The sequence below is a fragment of the Lolium rigidum genome, chromosome 3 (genome assembly GCF_022539505.1).
Source record: "Lolium rigidum isolate FL_2022 chromosome 3, APGP_CSIRO_Lrig_0.1, whole genome shotgun sequence".
NCBI classification, from domain to species: domain Eukaryota; kingdom Viridiplantae; phylum Streptophyta; class Magnoliopsida; order Poales; family Poaceae; genus Lolium; species Lolium rigidum.
The window spans coordinates 39006751-39022747 of record NC_061510.1 but is presented as its reverse complement, the minus strand read 5'-3'; the positions used below and the strand labels follow the sequence as shown (position 1 = coordinate 39022747).

The window sequence follows — 15997 nt, the reverse complement described above, 5'->3', positions numbered from 1 at the left end:
GCCTCCTCGTGTTGCTGCAAGGACTCCCCCAAACTATGACAAAATTGCAAATAGCAGTAATCTTCCAAGTTCCAACCTTGGCAAAATGAATTCATATTATTAAAATGGAGCAAGACTCTGCATCAATAATGTCTTACTGGTAGGATGAGATTTGAATGACCCCAAATCATGTATTCTGAATGCTAAATTGGGGTCTCATGCAGGTGAGCAAGTCACCACAAACAACTGAAACCAACAAAGCTTAGAATCGCTTTTCAATGGATTTCAGTAGTTCAGAGTCAGTAGTAGTAAATCAAGAATTAACTCGTTTCTACTCTGGGAATAAGGCAGCTCAAGTTAGTACTAAAACACAAAGTAGCAGCAAAACTACAGAGATTTGGTGCTCCTGGGCACCAGTGCTCCTGCTATTTTAGAAAAAATAAAAAATCACATTTATGTGTTTCAAAAAAATTAGAAAAAAAAATCATAGTGTAGCCAATGAATTGTCCCATAAACGTGCAAAATTTAAATTTCAAATACAAAAAATTCTGGGCTACACAAAAATAACAAACGTGTGGATCTAGGTATGCATATTTCAAATCTCCAAATTTCAACTGATTTTGTCTTTTTTGTGTAGTCTACAATATAAAGAATTTCATATTAAAATTTTACACGCTTGTAGATTACGTCATTTATTAAGTCTAGATTTATTTTCAGATTTTTTTGAAACAAATATGTATGATTTTCGAATTTTTTTAAACAGCAGGAGCACTGGAGCCCATGAGCCAAAGACACTTTTCGCAAAACTCACTCATAGAAAAAGCATTAACACATATATCTGATAAAATCTGAATCCACTATTCAAATATATAGAATCTACTTCTACTCTCTCATAGATTAGTCGAGAGTAGACAGTAGAGCCCTATCTTGATTTTCACGTATAAAAAGGTAAACAGAACCAATGAGCTATGAAGTTGAACCATGAGCATGACAACAGATATGCAAAGAGAGCATGATCATTCTATAATGTTTGAGAAAGTAATTATCTTTCAAGAAGTCGAAAAGATAAGAAGAGATATATAAAGGGGAAACAGCTAGGCACTCAGAAACATTAGAGCATGTCTAACAGACCCCGTATTTTTCCGCCCCTTAAAACGCGAGTAGAGGGCCCTGTATTCGATTTCGATCGGCCGAAAACTTGTCCGAGCTAGCAGACCCTGTATCCCTAAACTGTAAAAAGGCATATTCCTAAAATATGCCAAATCAATTTCTTTTTTTTCTTTTCTTCCTCCTCTCCTTCTTCCTCCTCCAACCACCCCTGCCCTGCCCCGGCCGGCAGCCGGCCCCCACCGCTGCCCCTGCGCGCTGCCCCGCCCCGCCGCGGCCACCGCCCCCCCGCCGCCGCCCCTGCCCCGCCCCGCCCGGCCGCCGCTCCCTGCGCGCTGCCCCGCCCCGGCCGCCGCCCCTGCTCGCTGCCCCGCCCCGACCTTGGCCCCCTGCGCGCTCGCCGTCCCGGCCGCCGCCCCTGCGCTCTTCCCCGCCCGACCTTGGCCCCCTGCGCGCTTCGCCGCCCCGACCTTGGCCCCCTGCACTCTTCCCCGCCCCGGCCGCCGTCCCCTGCGCGCTTCGCCGTCCCGGCCGCCGCCCCCTACGCGCTTCGCCGTCCCGGCCGCCACCCGCTGCGCGCTGCCCCGCGGCCGCCCCTGCGTGCTCTCGCTAGCCGCCGACGTGCTCTGCGACGCTGCCCCGGCCCCCTGCCGCGACCGACGCGAGGCATGGACGAGCTCCTGCAGCCGTCGCTTGGTCCTAGTCCGCGCGATTTCCTGAAAGTTCAGCGCGCCACGAGTGAGGGGTTGGCCCTGTATACAGCCTCCCGCCCCGCACAAGTAAGGGGCGAAGACCCGCCCCGTAATCGAAAACAGCAAAAATTGAAGCGGGGGCCGATTTTACGGGGTCTGCTAGACGGCCGGGTAGAGCTCTACCCCGTATATCGGCGGTTATTATACGGGTTTGGCCCTTTTAAGGGGTCTGTTAGACCTGCTCTTAGAACGCTATCCTTCAACTGAACACTTAACCTGAAGTAACAAATATCCTTTCGACATAAGCTACAGAGAGGCCACCAGGCAGCGTCACAGAGGCGGCACATCACCCTCACAGCTAGCCCGACATGCATCCCTAGTAGCAACTCCCAACAACACAGGCATCGCCCAACGGTGAAACCGAACGACCCAGCCGCCACACTCTAGAGTAGACCCCAAGCCCGAGGCCAAAACATGAGTTGTACCACCACACCCAAGAATGAACCCTGACCAGGTGAGTTAGGCTAGGGTTTTCACAACACAGCCCGTAGCGTCAGCAAAATAGAAGCAAGTGGATGTGTCGGGGCTACTCACCGGCCTCAACTTCTCAGAACTTGATTACACCTCCCCTGATAATTAATCTATCAATCGTGTCACGCTGAACTCGCCGCAACCAGATCCTTCCAAATGGAGTTTCCAGTTATGAAAAATACTAAAATTAAATCCTCAACTTGTGAGAACTTAATTACACCTTGATAATTAGTCTATCAATCCTGTTTAGTTCCACATAATTACCAACAGAAGAATAAGTGATCAGACATGCGCACATGAATGGTAGTCATGTAACAACGAACTGTCTAAACTATCCAATAATAATAGTAGCTACCGCATCTAACTCTCCCACTAAATATCACCACTCTCACCCAAATTTATGAGGCCTAAAATGACGTACTAAACAAAAAAGTGAAAATAGAGCATTAGATCTACCATGGCTATATCTGTTAGTTTTCCTCGGCGACATGCCCGAGGAGTTCAAAGGCCAGCAGAAGGAGGAGGCCAAGAACCAAGCACGGCGTCCACTTTTGGTCGGGTGATGGTCGATGTAGGCGGATCGGCAAATTGATGGCTATGGCATGCACCGATTGTGGCATCAATTGGCAAATAACGTTAATCCTCTTGGATATTCATGTATTCTTAAATTCTCTTACTCTCTAAGTGTTGGAATATTGAATATTAGTTATGTAACTTCAAGCATCAATGCTAATAAGTTGACAACTGAGAAATCAACTACATGGCGCACCAATAGACAAAAGTGGAACATCATGTGCAATTATCATCATTGATAAGAAGTGGTCAACCATACTATCAAATGCATATTAAAGGAAAGGCTAAGACAAAGTACACGTTCCGATTGATGAAGTACTGTAACACATCATGTTTGTCTCAGAAACATCATATTTGTCTCAAAAACAGGGAATCCGAAGAAAATGCTGCCTATATTTCAATACTCATGTACTATAAATCTCGACAACTTCATCCATCAAAATAGTTACCTCTCGAGAGTTCTCTAACAACCAACCATAAAGAGCAACTAAAAAAACCAAGTTCGGATCAATTCGTTTTCTACAAAACAGCTATAGACTCTGGAAACCAGTTCAGGGCATTATGATAGTCACCAAATTAATTAGTTTAATGACATTTTTTAGCTATAATGCTAGAAAAAGAACTGCAAAGAAATTTGTATGACTAACATATATTCAAATACATCACCTAACATCCGCTGAAGCCAAAGTCGAAGCAATTTACCTAGTCAAGAAATTAACACGCGTTTGCTTCTTGAAGATAAGGAAAATTGTCAGGGATTACCACAAAATAACATGCACACTTCTATCTATCATAAGCAGTGAAACATGAGTTGAAGCAGAGTAAAACGATAAACATATTCAACGAAGCTTATTGGCGTATAATTATTATTTCTTGCACGAGAGTTTTCTAATTTTTTCATTTGTGAACAGAATCCACTAATCAGAATAAAGAATAGCTGGAAAGACAATTTTGCAATCATCATCAGTTTTTAGTAAGAGTGACATCAAATATCAAATAAGGGAGTTCTTAGAAAAATATCCAATTTCTCGTATCATGCAAAGAAGGGAAATTCACCTTTAATTGATTTGGTTGCCGCCCACAGCCATGTGCAATGGTGAATCCTGACGTCATCACGTGAAAACCAAGATAAGATAAGCTGAATCGGCAAAGCAAAGATATATTTATACTCCAATTGACTTGTTTTCTGCACATGCTTGATATATATTTAAATAACAGCAACTTGTCACAAGTTATCCCAAGAAAGATTAAACAGACTACACGCAAGTTAAGCTAGAGAAACAGTGGTCTTTTGAGTACTACCTGCCATGCTAACTACATTATTCATGAGCCTCTGATGGCAAAATATGGTACCCCTTAAAGTACAATAGCACTTCGGTATCAAAGGAAAGCATCCTTAGGCGGTGATAATAATTACCTGGTAGGTTAGACCATCGCATGATTTTGACATCGACCAGCAGTCCCCGTTTATAGAACACAACAAATGGCGTAGAAAATCTCAAAAAATGGATGGAACGACTAACTAACCTACAAAAATGTACAATCAATACAAAAATGGGTTTGTTTGTATGGTAGCTTCATGCTTATAGACTAGATAATGGGACAGTACTGTATACAGACCATGGGATAAAAACTTTGCCAGGCTACTTTAAATTAATTAGAGTTTATATCATAATTAAAGCGTGACCGGTGGCCGTAGAGTGGAGGACGAGTGTGATCGGAGGCCGTGTATCGTCCTGTGTGTTTACGCGTCTACGTGCAATGCAACACGAGTCACACGTCTCACAATTATGCCTTGATTAGATCGAAAGGACCCCACCCCCAGTTCCATTACTTGAATGAAACCAGCAGTTCACAAGATTCATAAATGGATTACAATCCCAGGCAAAAAAAAAAAACTAAGAACTGAAAGGACAACGAGAAACTAAAGGAAGACACGCCCACCACATAACAGCACAAAACAACAACTCCCAGTAACGCGATCACGCCTTGTCTGTAGCGTTGTCTCGGTACTGCGGGTAGACATCTTGCAGGGCCGCTCTTGTATCCTCCGCAGGCCTCATGTCAGTCTTCAGGGAGGGAGGATGCCTTGATTACATATTTTCCAGAGTTCAGTGCCTAGATCCTACTGCCAAGCTACTCAAGCTTTAACCTCCAGCATGGGAAGCAAGGGATACAAAGTATCTGCCGAATGTGACAATCAAAAAGGGGATCACTGTATCTCCTTTAAGAAAGCTGGGTTTGAATTTAGTGCCTTCTTCGCCAGGCTACGGGCGTCCTCTCTTGAAGACTCCCTTGAGATGCGAAGGAGCTCCTTGATCCCTCCAGACACGATGATATCACGGGAGTTTTCCTCTGCAAAGGTGAGTATGGCCATTTCATATCAAAGAGCGCACAACATCGACAGTCGCTATTAATAATCCAAGGTCTTTTATTGTCTTGGATCAAATGCACCAGCATATACACGGAAAGACGGGTAAAAGGCAAGCTTTAGTGCTACTTACCGTTTTGAGCAAGATAGGAAAAGGCAAGCTCGATATGTCTTCGCGCCGGAGGAGAAAACATGGTAGAGTTGGCCACGATCCAAGTAAGGACGCCATCTTCAATGAGAAGGGAGGGCCCTTTCCTGTGGCCTATATTGAGTAGTATACCAAAATATATCTTCAGAAACAGCAACTGTTTCCCACCATTGAACTACATCGACTCAACATATTCACGTTTGTGTATGTATCTCCAGAGAGATCACAAATATATTTCAAGGTAGCAGACATGTGACATCTGATATATTTGTTAGTACATGATAGTACAATATACGATTACAGCAAATTTCTTTGCTTTGCTTGGCTATATACCTGCGTACTCTTGTACAGCTCTGCATCAGGTTAAAATGTCCATGTCGTTATTTCTTTATTAAAGAACTTGGTTCAATCACCTAATCAACATGGACAATTTCCCATTTTTAGTAATAAGCTTTCTTCAAATTTTATTTTTATGTCCTATATCAAGAAAGCAATTTAATATTAACACATCAATGGTTTCATATTGCAGTAATAGATAACTATATTGATCTCCACCGTGGTTGCAAAATAGCTATTCCACAACCGGCACTGCATCTCATATTAGGCAATGCGAACGCCCACCTACATGAAGAGGTGCACTGCCTACATATGGAGAGGTTCTGCAGTGCCTCCGCAACAGGTTGCAGAATAGCACCGTCCTATATCTACTAAACAGTTTTCCACTTACAGTTAATATGCGACCATAATGAGCTCAACAAAAGCAGATAATGGAAGACTTTACAAAGCAAGTAGGAAATTACAAACCTTGGCTTGTTACTTGGGATTCACATTTTGCAAAGTTTGCTAATCCTCGTGCTATCTGAGCTATGACATCATCATTTCCTGTTTGAAACATCGCTAGCATGGCTTTTATTCCACCATCTCGTTTCAACATCATGTGCCATTTTTCTGGAAAAGAAAAGACACGTAGCATAAATCTCATAATTTTAACGGGTAACTAATAGTCTAATACACAGTAATTGGTAGCCGTTCAAGGTCGTAAGAAATACCAGGGAGTACATTACTAAGAACAAAAGACTAGAAGGGTCACTGACTTTCATCCTCCTATATGTCAGATGTTTCTTTAGCTCTCAAATAAATAAGACAATTTTATTGTTTTATACTCACTGAACTGAAGCTAGACAGAGTCCTTGCGGTGAGGTGTCTAGAAAACAGCCGTTCAGGATGAATTTCACAACAGAACTCTAGTTTTTTGCTTTGGACTATGTGTGTTATGTTCCAAGAAGATTATCCTTGTCTATATCCCCATTTGTTAGACTTGACCATACTATTACCTTCATGTTGAATCCAGGTTCAACATTCTATTTAACATAAACTAACTATTTGGACGACGTTAGTGTGAGTAAGGATCGTGATGGCATGGCTAAAGTTCACACGCGTTAGATTTCAGGTTCACCATTATTTTAACATAAAATGAATATTGTTCAAACATACAGGATAATGATTATAAGAACTTGTACCATTTCCACATAAGTTGGCAATTGCACCGGCTACCATTCGCATGGTTGGAAGGTCATCAGTTTTAGATGCAACATTTGCTAATAGTCGAGCTCCTCCTTTGCTCATTATAAGCCCCTGGTTTGATACTGCAATAACAAAGATGAATGTAATACTTGAGAGGTAATGAAATAAGTTACTATCCCTTTAGCCTGTAGAAGACTCAATATATGAATTGAACTTTTTAAACGTTACATTGTAATGTAGAGATAGTTCAAATACATTATAGTGCACCTCAACTTTTAGAGAAAATTATTTCAGAGCTAGAAATTACAAGGTAGTTTTGCTGACGAGAAAACAAGACTAATAATCTTTCTTTAAGAGTGCAACGGTTGGGCCATTTGGAATTAAATTGTGCATACGTATGTGTGATTGTGTGTCTGTGGTGGGAAGGGTAGTCCAGGAACAATTAACAGACATGCATTAATTAACCATTTCCATAGTACCAATATCGGGAGCAGCAAGCCAGCATTCCAATGAATTATAGTCCATTTGGAGAAAAAAAACTGATGAACAACTGGAATAGATTCAGTACCATTCATTGCCAAGTTGGCAATGGCACCCGCAGTGGCTCGATGAATCGTCGTGTTTTCTGATGTTTCTAGAAGTGATAGAAGAGCATCCAGCCCTCCTTCCTCGACGATTTTTTCCTGATTAATATCTACAATTCCAAACCAAAGGACAAGGGAGAACTTTTCATGATTCTAACAGGTACCTTCTTGAAGAGAAATAGAGTTGAGATAAGACAGATTATGATAGTGCTTACTACAAAACTGTGCATGTGCATATCATATCACAACTTCTATCAAGAGTTACAAAGAAAAGGGTAAATGCCGGACCTTCAACAGAAAGATTAGCGACCACTTTGACGGCATGGATCTGCACCTCTAGATCTTTAGACTTCAGCAGAGCCAGGACACTTGTAAGACCAACTGAATCCCAATTGGAGCAGAGGCAATATTAAGATGGAGTCCAAAGAAAGAAAAATAGTTTCCCATGCATTCTTCCATGAAGATCCGTACCTTCTTCAAATATCTTTGAAATGAGACCTCTCAGGCTTGAAAGGGTCTCCTTGAATTTTCCTGATTTAGACATAAGTGCATCACTACCTAATCCAGATCCTGATCTAATCATACCAGATAATGCTTTAGACTGTCAAAGAGGAACAAACATGAGTGTTATTATAAAAAGAGAATCAGAACAACAGAGTTATAATAAAACAATGGTACCTCTTCAACACAATTATCAGTCAAAGGTCGCTTCAACCTTAGAACTTCAGCTTCAAGGCTCTCCCTATGCCTCGTTTCATGTTGCACCTTTTCATTTGCAGATTTCAGTTCTACATGTATCAAGTCCTACAAGAATTATGGAAGAAACAGGTAGTTGATATTTTTTGTGATTTCAAAGCAAACATATACAACCATATTTTAGGAAGTGAAAAATGTTTTTTTTCGAACACATGCCAAAGCATGCGTCATTATATATTAGAAGAAAACCGTCAAGAAGACGGGAGCAAACAGGTGGTAGCAGAGCTACAAGAGAAAAGGAAAAGAAAGGAAAACAAAACTATACAGGAAGTGAAAAATGTTACACATGACAGAAATAAAAATCCTGGGTTTCACATACCTTCTCTGATATGAGTTGACTGTTTTTTTCTTCTAGTGAGTGTACTTGGCTAGTAAATTCTTTAGTGATTTTGGATAGCTCTCTTTTCAACTCACGGGCTGTATTTTCCTGGAGCTGAAAAAAAATCCATGAACCATTTTTTCCAAAATTTCTGCAAGACAAAAGCACATCCTCGAGCAGACATATTGTATATTTGCACCGTATAAAATTATTGATATGATTTGCTACAAACATGTTGTAGCAAAGCAACCAAAAAATGTACCAGAGAGAAGACGACCAATCTAATGCCAGATAGAATAGTAGATGAAAGCTAAATTCCATGAACACTGTACAAAATATCTCAATAGTCGGCCTGGTCAAATTGATATTGACATAAGTCTGACTTATTTGCCAAGGGATTATCTAACATATTTACCACCCATATCAATAGTTATTTTTTCTGTGAATAATATCAACAGTTATTTGGGATACCGCAAGAACGCAAAGCCACTTTTTCCATACTGTTTAGGCAACTTTTGTTGTTTCTTGTGGTTGTTATTCCATGCATGTACACCGAGAGGTCTCCGGACTAAATTATGTGGATATAATAAGCCATTTTAAAGCTGAAAACATTTGTTTTAAATTGATATAGCAAGACTGAACTTAGTTGAATCTGAACTAGGTAGAAGATATCCATGAAAAATTCATTACAGGCATTAAACAAAAGTCTTGTTGAGGAAGCTAAACAAACTTTCCAAAGTGAATCCAAACAGTTCGTACAAATTTAATTATTAATTAATAAGAAGATTTATTAGTTTAAAGATGAAGAATACCACATTGTAACAAGCATGACTGCAGGAAGCAGCAAAGAAGAGTACAAAACATGACTAGCTTACAAGTGATATGATTTCTAATTCTGAAAGTATACCTGAGCAGAATTCTGAGCATCACTCAGTTGTTGTTGTAGTATATTAAAATGACTCTTCATACTAGCAGAACGAGATCTTTCCTCTTCAAGCTGCTTTACCAATTCTACCATTTTCTTCTCATGGCCCTTAGATGTTTCGGCGAGAATTTTCGTGCTTGAGAAGATCTCAAGTTGTTGTTGCTACTATCAACAAATTTTGTTTCAAAAAAAAATTATCATCCAAAGAGAAATTTGCATTGCAATAGTAGAAAACTAGAAATACAAGTTCAAAGTATGGATCAAGGTGGCAAAGAAAAGATACCTTCTTTTCGTTCAGTGATGTTTCTAAATGAATGATTCTCTCGGATAAAACTTTATTTTGGTGTTCCTTTTCCTCTAGCTCATGCATCAATCTTTTGATTGCGTATTCAAATTGATGTTTTTCCTTCTGCAGATTCTGGGTAAATAAACCACCTGTTAATCCTGGAACACACTTTTTGAACTCAAAGTAGTTGTTTTCTAATGCTCAGAACCACCCATTTTCTGGAAAATACGAATAAATGCAGAGGTTGTTTTTCTTGCATTACAACAATGCATACCCTATTGTAAATTAATATCTTCCCCATAGGAAGTAGTGGGTCATAGTTCAGGAAGCAAAAGGATAATAAGCCGGCTGTACAACAACCAAAAGAAAGCCATACTCTTCTTCTATGCAATGAAAAGAAACGCAATGTCATTGCGTTTTCTCGAAAAAAAAAAAGCCATACTGGATTTCGGGTAGATTGTTATTGCAGCATTAAAGAGTCAACAGAGAAATTAGCATATATAATGCAAAGTTGATATGAACATCATATACCTCAATTTGCATGGCAGAGGTCATTCTTAAATCATTCAAGAATGTTTCTGACTCTTTCAATCTTTCTTCCAACTGTATTTTCTCGTTGTGTTTGAGCTTTTGCTGTCTCTCAATCTCTGATGTGAGATGATCAACCTCACTTTCTACCTTCTTGTATAGGCTTTCATAATCAACTTCCTCCTTTAACCTTATTGTGTTTACTACTTTCATAGCCTGAAAATCACAGGTGAAGTACTCGGTACAGTTTTACAAGTGCAAGTGAGAAGAAACAATATGAAGCAACCGAACAAACAAGTCTATTTGAGCAAATGCCCACTTTCAGTCTTAAATGGCCAAATGAGTTTCTTTGAATAGGAAAGAACAAAGAACATGAGGTGGAGTTGATCTCATGAACTAAGGCTCCAATATTATACACTTCCTCACCATGTGCAAATTTAACACCACCTAGTTTTATTACCGAAATTTGTACTCCCTCCGTTCCCTTTTAATTGACTCTGATTTAGTACAAAGTTATACTGAATTAGAGTCAATTAATAGGGAACAGAGGCAGTATGATTTAAGCAGTTGGGATGACATGGCCAGCTTAAAGTACAACTGATTAGATTCAGATATTAGTAACCACCATATATCAAGTGGGGAAAGTAATGTCGACCTAACTATACAATATTAACTTCCATAGAAGAGCAAGGCACATTTCTAGGGACTAGAAAGGAGAAAATGAGCAAAACTGAACTTACTCTTTGACCGAACAAAATTGTGCTTGAAGTTTCTGAGTAATGCCTTATGGATGGACCTACTGTCACAACAAGGGAAGTCCTAGCAGTTCCTGCAAACAATTGCCAATTTGAGTAAACAAATGCGGATTTGAGCAGATAAACTCTACACCCATAGCATGGAAAAATGACAGAACAATGATTTGACCCTTAAATAATATTTAAATCTTGGCAATTGCTAATTCTTTTTTTAGGGAGTTTCACAATTGTTAATTCTTAGTTTCTCATGCCTTGGAAAACCTTTTTTTTAATTGCTTGCTTTCTATTATAATAAGTATGGCATTGTCTGCTGTAAGTTGAGACACTGCTTTTAAAGACATTGGACTATGTGGAGATAAGGCAGGGGCTAGAGATTGTGCAATTGTAGGTGCTGCTTATGTTAAGTTGGCATCGTTGGCTAAGGACATGTGTGCTGCGTAACAATTGGGTTGTAGTGGGTGTACCTTAGGGGTTGGCCTAGATCACATGAGTGTACTATAACTTCCCTTCTACAAAGGCTTTGAGACGCAAAGCTTTTTTGTATTCTCGAAAAGGAGAAAATGGCCCGAAATCAAGTATCAAACTATAGAAGTGTTGTAGTTATCTTCTACGCTTTTGTTCGGCTAGTAGCCACATAACGTATGCCGTAGCCTTGTAGGTGGGCTTGATGAAATGTCAGGCCGTTGAGGTGTTGTGGGCTAGGGATCCCAGACATTGCTCACACACCGCTCAGGCTGTGGACATGCTGAATTTGGAGGATGTGTACTAACCCGTTGCAACCTTGGCACGGCCTCGACATGCAATTCTCACAGGTCAACAATTTGTACTGCCTCCTTTGCGTCTACTTGAGAAAAAAGAAGTGTTTGATGATGCCTCCACAAAGATGGTGGTTGGAGATGGTGAGACCGCCCTATTTTGGGTGGATCGATGGCTCGATGGGAAAGCCATCAGGGAGAAAGCACCGGATCTCTTCGCGCTAATCGCGAAGCGCACCTGGAAGCACCGTATGGTGAGAGAGACGTTGGTGGAGCGCCCGTGGATTGCCGATATCCAGGGCGTGCCCAGTTCGCTAGCCCTTTAACAATACGTTCAGTTCTGGGTAAGGGTGCAGGATGTGCAGCTCTCGGTGATGCCCTTGTTTCGTATCCAGATCGTGGAAGCTTAATTGGCGCTCTTGCCCCCCACCCACCCACACACACACACACACACAGACACACAAGTCAATGAATCATTTGGCTTGCTTGCCTAGACCTCTGCTGGATGTCGCTCGTCATGCTAACAGTGTGGTGGATTTGGATTTGGAAGCATCAGAACGCGGTCATCTTTGACAACACGTCACCTAGCACGAACGGTGTCCTCGACACGATTTGATCCGAGGCTCGGTCTTGGGCCACCGCTGGCCCAATCGTCTTACAAGCTTTGATCCCCATCGTGACGTAGATCTAGATCTAGTGGCTCGAGTTGTATGGTGGGGTGTTGGCTTGTCCTTAGCTTGTACATATCTGTGAAAACTCTCTTTTCTATCACTGCATCGAAACACAAAGCTTTTTGCGTTTTCCCAAAAATAAGCCATTAGAATAGAAACCTATAATTTCTACAATGTCGCAAATTTAGACAACCCAATGAAAGAGCTTTAGCAAACATTGGTTAGCTATCAAGAAACATATCATGAAAAAATAAGCACATGAAGAGAATGGCACCTCCAAATGAATCACGAAGCATCCTTGTAAGCTTCGAATCTCTTGTTGGTATATGAGGACTATTTTCTGCTAGTGCATTAATGCACTTCCCTAGAGATGATAGTGAAAGATTAATGAACTTGGCTTCTTCAATCATGTGGCCTTCACTTCCTGACTTGTCAATTCGTTCTGATCCAGCAAGATCCACAATTAAGAGTTTGCTTTTCAGAACAAGTGGTAAATCATCAGCAAGAATATGTTCTGCAACATTAGGGATAGTGCTAGTGCTTTCTTCTTTTATTCTTACACTTCTTTGTAGATAAATCTGAAAATAAATTAAATTTTCATAAAAAAACTTAACAAGAGCAGCTTACACTAAGATGATAGAAACCCACCAACATACAATTAGAATAGCGTGACTGCGAGATGACTCTGTGTTCATCTTAGTATTAGCAGCATGACGATTTGTCTCACCAATTTGTAGAAGTTGAAAAACATGTTCAAGATCTTTGATTTCAACTATTGCAGCACCTGGCAATGAAACTTCACCACTTTTAGGATCCTCGACTATTGGAATATTGGTCTTCTCTGGGGCCAGTAAATCTTGAACAGATTCTAAGTATAGCTATATCAAGAAGGTACAGCCGTTAGTATGGCAAGGTACTATAATACAATAAAGGTGATATTAGATCAAGACTTATAAAGTTATAAGTATTTGCTATCAGTCCTTAAATATATAGATATAAGCATAAGCATGAGTTGGTGATGACTTGTTTGGATGAACCATGGTCTATTTCACCTATTTTATGTTGTGAGGTCAATAGGAAGATTTGTCGTCAACAGCAGTTCACAATTCCAAACATTCTTGTTGCGTGTCATACAATTCATTCTAGCATGACAATTTTCCATTTGTCTTGCATTATGGACATGTGGAGGCACAATCCAAACAAGTGAAAATAGTAAAAACCATTTTACAGATAACCTACCTAATGTAATGTCTTTGAAGTCATAAGATCAATTCGCAAAATTCGTGCCTCTCCCTAATCAATCCAAATTTACTTTCTAAACATGCCAGTCAATAGTCGCAGTTTATGTCAATGACTCAATGTATGTTCCATAATGTAAGCTTACGATGGTCTGGTTGTTCATGCACAAATCAAACCAACATGGATATTCGTGAGTCCTTAATAGAAAGCTACTCATGCAAAAAAGAAGTGTCCACTGGTAGGAAATGGTGAAATGTGTATAAGGAAAATAGAGTTAGTAGTCGTGAACTGAACCTGGAGGTATGATACAGCCACGCTATCTGTCTCCAAAGATATGCTGGAAAGGATGTGCTCCAACGCTCTGACCATTATACCACGTTGAGAAGGGTCTTCTTTTCCAAGCTGACCGACTGTGTATGTCTTGCCAGTACCTGTTTGACCGTAAGCCATCACTGTCCCATTATACCCTTCTAACACACTCTGCAAAGGTTCCCAGGTCAAGAAATCAAAATAGGTATATATGGCTTTATGTCTAACAAAAGTCCGAGAAAATGGACTGATGAAAGTAGATTTTGAAGCAACAAATGAAAAATGAAAACATTATCTAGCAATCTAAGAATAAGTCAAAGTGAAACTGAATTGTGGTTGTTGAAGCAAAAAAAAAAAGTTCTGCAACTGTTTAGCATCAGAGATGAGCCACACAAAAATTGGAGCATGTGCAGTAAGCTACTTTGAGCCACAAATGGGTTGCTAACTATCATAGAGTATCCAAGAGATTTCAGATTTTTTTTTTGTTTCAAATGATGGACTAAAAAATACTAGCTAGCTGTATTCGAATTTCTACCAAGTTACTTAAACATCGGTCATAAATAATTTTTCTGTTGCATTTTTCAAACAAAAGATATAGAAACACGTTACTTGCCTCGACTACAGGCTTGGCGACGACCTGGTATACACGTTTCTGTGAAGCATTCTCAGTGAAGATCTCATCGAACTGGTAGGATTCAGAGGCCCAGTTGTTTTTCTTCAGCTTCAGCTTCTTACACTGCAGAGAAGGAGAAAGAACTTTAATCGACAATGGTGGTGATGCTAACAAGGAAGCGCGGGCTCAGAGAGTAAAATAGGCCGGACATGCTAACCTCAGGCTGCAACTCCACAATATTATCGAAGTCGGCGCCCTGAGCCAGTTCATCAGCGTTCTTCGGCCGGATCCTTACCGCGACCCTTACTCTGCACACATCTGAGAAGCGGGCTTTTATCAATTCTGAGAACATAGATAGCTCCAAAACCGATCTAGAAGTTGTAATTGGTCATAAGAACAGTAATGTGCCAGTTATCATGATGTAACTGAATAACACCGATTGCCGGGCGGCCTAACGGTAATATATGCAAATATATTCAGGTAGCAGCGATTAATTAGTAGTATCGTTGAGCTGCAACTATTGCGGTGCGCGTCTAATCTATGGCAGTCCGGTTACCAGAACATATCCCCGTTCTAGCAGAACTCTACTGCCGCTTCTCTTCCAGCATGCCGCAATAAAATTCCCCGAGAAACCCCAAAACACGAAGCGCGCCCAGCGGCGGGGCGTCATCCGACACATTCACGGGAGAGGAAGGAGCCGACGTACCTGCGACGCCGTCGTGGTCGGCGGCGGCGGGGCGCGCTCGGGCGGGGGATGGCGGCCGCCGCGGCGCGACCGACTTGGAGCGCGCGCTGCCGCGTGGCGCCGCGCCGTTCCTGTCGACGGGCCGCACCGACGCCCGGCCGGCGGCGGCGCCGGTCGCCATGGATCCTCGCGGCGGCGGGTGAGGCGGGGACGGTGAGAGCGGGAGAGGAATGTGAGATTGAGGGCGGAGGCGCTCGCTGGGGTTTGTTTGTATTTTGGTGGGTGTTTGAGTCCAGTCGAGGCGCGCACGACGGGAGCAAGAATGAATGAAACAGAGTGTGGCGTACAGGAGAAGGTGCCTCTCCTCTCCAGTCTCCACTCCTGATGCTCTCGCCTCGATTTGAATTGTTTATTCATATATGATCAGTGGTCGTGCCTCTGCAGTGTGTTAAGATCTCTATGTTCCATTTCTTTAGCAATATTGTTGATGAATGGTGTTAAAGATTTGTTTGTATTTTTTTATCAGAGGTTGAATCAATCATCAGAAAAAGTAAGCCAGAAATTATGATACATTATGGGAAGAATAAAACTTTCATTGAAGAGAGGCAAGTGAAATGCTTTCATAGAAAATCTCGTAGAATCGAGAA

General features: G+C 41.2%; 1 protein-coding gene across 3 annotated transcripts; it reads right to left on the bottom strand.

The window, feature by feature from the left end:
• Positions 1 to 4774: 4774 nt before the first annotated feature.
• On the bottom strand, positions 4775 to 14984 carry LOC124701468 (kinesin-like protein KIN-UA). Of its 3 annotated transcripts, XM_047233531.1 has the most exons (18): positions 14883 to 14984; positions 14666 to 14788; positions 14038 to 14223; positions 13161 to 13382; positions 12779 to 13082; positions 11064 to 11152; positions 10327 to 10539; positions 9793 to 9927; positions 9492 to 9671; positions 8585 to 8698; positions 8188 to 8313; positions 7981 to 8110; positions 7798 to 7890; positions 7494 to 7619; positions 6922 to 7047; positions 6206 to 6349; positions 5387 to 5515; positions 4775 to 5237 (listed from the first exon to the last, which is right to left on the bottom strand). In XM_047233531.1, exons 3-18 carry the CDS (start codon positions 14191 to 14193, stop codon positions 5095 to 5097), a joined length of 2430 nt encoding a protein of 809 aa, XP_047089487.1. In that variant the 5' UTR covers positions 14194 to 14223; positions 14666 to 14788; positions 14883 to 14984; the 3' UTR covers positions 4775 to 5094. The 3 variants fall into 3 exon arrangements, with proteins under 3 accessions (XP_047089487.1, XP_047089486.1, XP_047089488.1); XM_047233530.1 differs by lacking the exon at positions 14883 to 14984 and having other exon boundaries at positions 8585 to 8692; positions 14666 to 14768; XM_047233532.1 differs by lacking the exons at positions 14038 to 14223; positions 14666 to 14788; positions 14883 to 14984 and having other exon boundaries at positions 13232 to 13365.
• Positions 14985 to 15997: the final 1013 nt, after the last annotated feature.

Excerpts from the sequence above, each read along its gene's own strand:
- LOC124701468 (XM_047233531.1), bottom strand. The coding sequence starts at position 14,193 with ATGGCTTACGGTCAAACAGGTACTGGCAAGACATACACAGTCGGTCAG. Across the intron at positions 8,111-8,187 it reads CTGATAATTGTGTTGAAGAG|TCTAAAGCATTATCTGGTAT; the intron begins GTACCATTGTTT and ends CCTCTTTGACAG. Across the intron at positions 7,048-7,493 it reads TGCCAACTTGGCAATGAATG|TATCAAACCAGGGGCTTATA; the intron begins GTACTGAATCTA and ends TTGTTATTGCAG.